This window comes from Oratosquilla oratoria, chromosome 36 (genome assembly GCF_046742065.1).
Source record: "Oratosquilla oratoria isolate Oo_2021 chromosome 36, ASM4674206v1, whole genome shotgun sequence".
Taxonomy (NCBI): domain Eukaryota; kingdom Metazoa; phylum Arthropoda; class Malacostraca; order Stomatopoda; family Squillidae; genus Oratosquilla; species Oratosquilla oratoria.
Window position 1 is genome coordinate 32,220,374 of NC_134812.1, and position 3,042 is coordinate 32,223,415.

Below are 3,042 nucleotides of genomic sequence, written 5' to 3' on the forward strand. Positions count from 1 at the left end.
CCTGTGTGTGCGTGTGCCTTTGTGTGCGTGTGCGAGGTCACAGCTTTACCCATATATCGGGCCATACACTATGTACGAGCTCTGAGTTCACATCCGGGAGAGCAACAGATGTCGATCACGAGTCCAACACATGATCCAAGACCATGGTGAATCACACACACACACACACACACACACACACACACACACACACACACACACACACACACACACACACACACACCTGTCCGGGTGTGACGCAATGTGAGCAACTTGATGACTGAGTCGGCTGGGCCGATCTAGCACGCCCGCACACACGCACACACACACGCACGCACGCACACACACACACACGCACGCACGCACACACGCGCGCACACACACATACACACACACACACACACACACGTAAACCAACAACACAAAATCTGCATTGTTAGTCTTCTTTGTGTACACGGCACCTCGCTGCAGGAGAGGTCCACGGACTTCGGAGGATTAGCAGAGTCAGAGAGAATATTCGACGCAAAAAGATCGAAAGCCCGACGCGGATCTTCAAGAAGAACCATCGTCTCTCTTTCTTCCTCGACCACCTCCGTCTCCGAGGCTGCCATCGCCCACCTCGTTGAGACCCTCCTCGACCGCAGCAACAGGAAGGTCCTCCTCGTCTGCCACGACCTCGATGACGGTGGCACCAGGACCTCCTGCACCTGCTGCGAGCCCATGGAGGTTGACCCTACTCCCGACGTCATAGAATGGAATAGAATGGAGGGCGTCATAGAATGGAGTAGTTGAACTGGCTCCGAGACCACAAGACTCGCGCAAAGAGCCATAAGGAGACATAATTCCTGGATTAGTCTGCTCAGGGTCACCCAGGATGTACTGAAACAGCACAGGTCTGTTTTCAGCAACCCTCTAACCGAAGTGTGGGGTCCTTTTGACTCAAGTCAAACACACCAAGGGGGAATTTCTTAAGTAGGTGACCTGACGGGCAAAGGTCAGCCTGTGATCAAGCCATACCCCGAGGTACTGGTAGGCCTTCGTCCAGTTGAGCCTCACGTCCTGGACGTGTAGATGGCGGTTTGGTGCGGGTGCCCTGAACATCATGGCCTCGGACTTTTCGGCTGAAATCTTCAGTCCCAGCTCCTCGCTCCTCTCGCTCAGGAGGTTGAAGTGCTCCTGTGCTTTGGCGCCCAGGTTGCCGTGTCCAGTGACGACGAGGATTGGGTCGTCGGCGTAGCTAAGGAGTTTTGAAATGTTATTCAGCTGAGGGAATGGCCCACGTTTTGCGAAAGTCAAAATGGAGACGTCCTCTCTTTGGAGGAACCGACTGGAACCGGTGATGCTGTGGTGTACACATGCACCGGTATGGTAGGTGGAAGTTGATGCACAGGGAGTTGGTTGGTACTCTGATGCTCGAACGTTAGGATGGGTCAATCCAATTAGGTCGCGTTTGGTCAAGGCATCAGATCGGCCCTGGATGTATATACCGCCTGCTCCGACACACGCTTCGGACATGAAACACCATGTCCCCCTGACAGCATTGAACAGCGTGAGAGGGACCTGACGGCTGACGGCGGCCATCGAGGAAGCGGCGGAGGCGTCCATCCCGAAGAAAACACCGTGAAGGCGTCACCGAACTGGTGGTTCTACACGGAAGAGGTGCGGGAGCAGAACCACCGGGTCAACATGGATCGGCGGCGCTACAGAAGAAGACCCACCAGAAACGGCTCGGAGAGACTTCGCGAGGTGGTCGCCCATGCACGCCAGGTATCACGACGGGTAAAGGAAGCCAAGTGGCTGGAATGGTGTGCCAGCTTCTCCCAACACACCAGACTGGCGGACCTCTGGTCCAACCTGAGGACGGCCACTGGAGGATCGCTCTCTCGCCCTTCCGCACACCCAAGACCACAGCAGGAGGCGGAAAGGATGGCAGACACCTTTGCAGACAGATGTGTCAGCGACCAACTTCCTGCGCGGATGAGCCGAACGCTACAGCATCTCCGACTGGAAAGGGAGCGCCTCATCTGGGACGGCAGGGTAAGGCTGGACCCAGCGGACTGCCCTCTCACCCATAGGAAGCTCACTAGAGCCAAGCGAGCAGGGCGAGACACAGCCACCGGTGCCGACGGGGTCACCTACACCATGGTGACGCACGCAGATCCAGCTGGTGAACAAGGAATTTTAGGTCTGATCAACCATTCGTGGGCGATCGGGCACTTACCGTCGACTTGTAAATCGGCGGACATCCAATCGATACCCAAGCCCAAAGATCCCGTCAAACTGCGGCCCATCACCCTCCTCAGCTGCGTGGCCGAGACAGCAGAAAGGATGGTCCTCAACCGGCTCCAGTGGCGACTGGAACCCTGTCACCCACACGTATTTGGTTTCAGCCGAGGTGTTTGCACCTCAGACAGCATCATGGCTCTCTTAAATCACGTGGATAATCGGGCTGTCATTGCCGTATTCCTCGACCTGAAGAGGGCCTTCGAGCTGACGTGCCCCTTCGCGATCCTAGCAGCCCTTGTCAGCGAGGGCACCCAAGGGCGGCTACTAGCTTGGATTGAGGATTACTCACAGGGACGACGTGCCATGGTCAAATTCCACGTCATCCTATAGGACCTATGAGAATGGGACTCCACAAGGAGGGATCCTCAGCCCTGTTCTCTTTAACCTCCTGATGGAGCAGCTGGTTACCCTACCATTTTCGGCTGGGACAGTGCTCCTTAGCTACGCCGACGACCCAGTCCTCGTCGTCACCGGACACGGCAACCTGGTCGCCAAAGCACAGGAGTTCCTCAACCTGAGGATCGAGGAGCTGGGACTAAAGATTTCAGCCGAAAAGTCCGAGGCCATGATGTTCAGGGCACCTGCACCAAACCGCCATCTACACGTCCAGGAAGTGAGGCTCAACTGGACGAAGGCCTACCAGTACCTCGGGGTATGGCTTGATCACAGGCTGACCTTTACCCGTCAGGTCACCTACTTAAAAAAATCCCCTTTGGTGTATTTGACTTGAGTCAAAAGGACCCCACACTTCGGTTAGGGGGTTGCCGAAACCAGACC

General features: G+C 56.0%; 1 protein-coding gene across 1 annotated transcript; it reads left to right on the plus strand.

Annotated features, from left to right (window-relative positions):
- Nucleotides 1–1,665: 1,665 nt before the first annotated feature.
- LOC143019096 (uncharacterized) lies at nt 1,666–2,595 on the plus strand. The gene has a single exon (XM_076174795.1). The coding sequence runs from the start codon at nt 1,666–1,668 to the stop codon at nt 2,593–2,595; it is 930 nt and encodes a 309-aa protein (XP_076030910.1).
- Nucleotides 2,596–3,042: the final 447 nt, after the last annotated feature.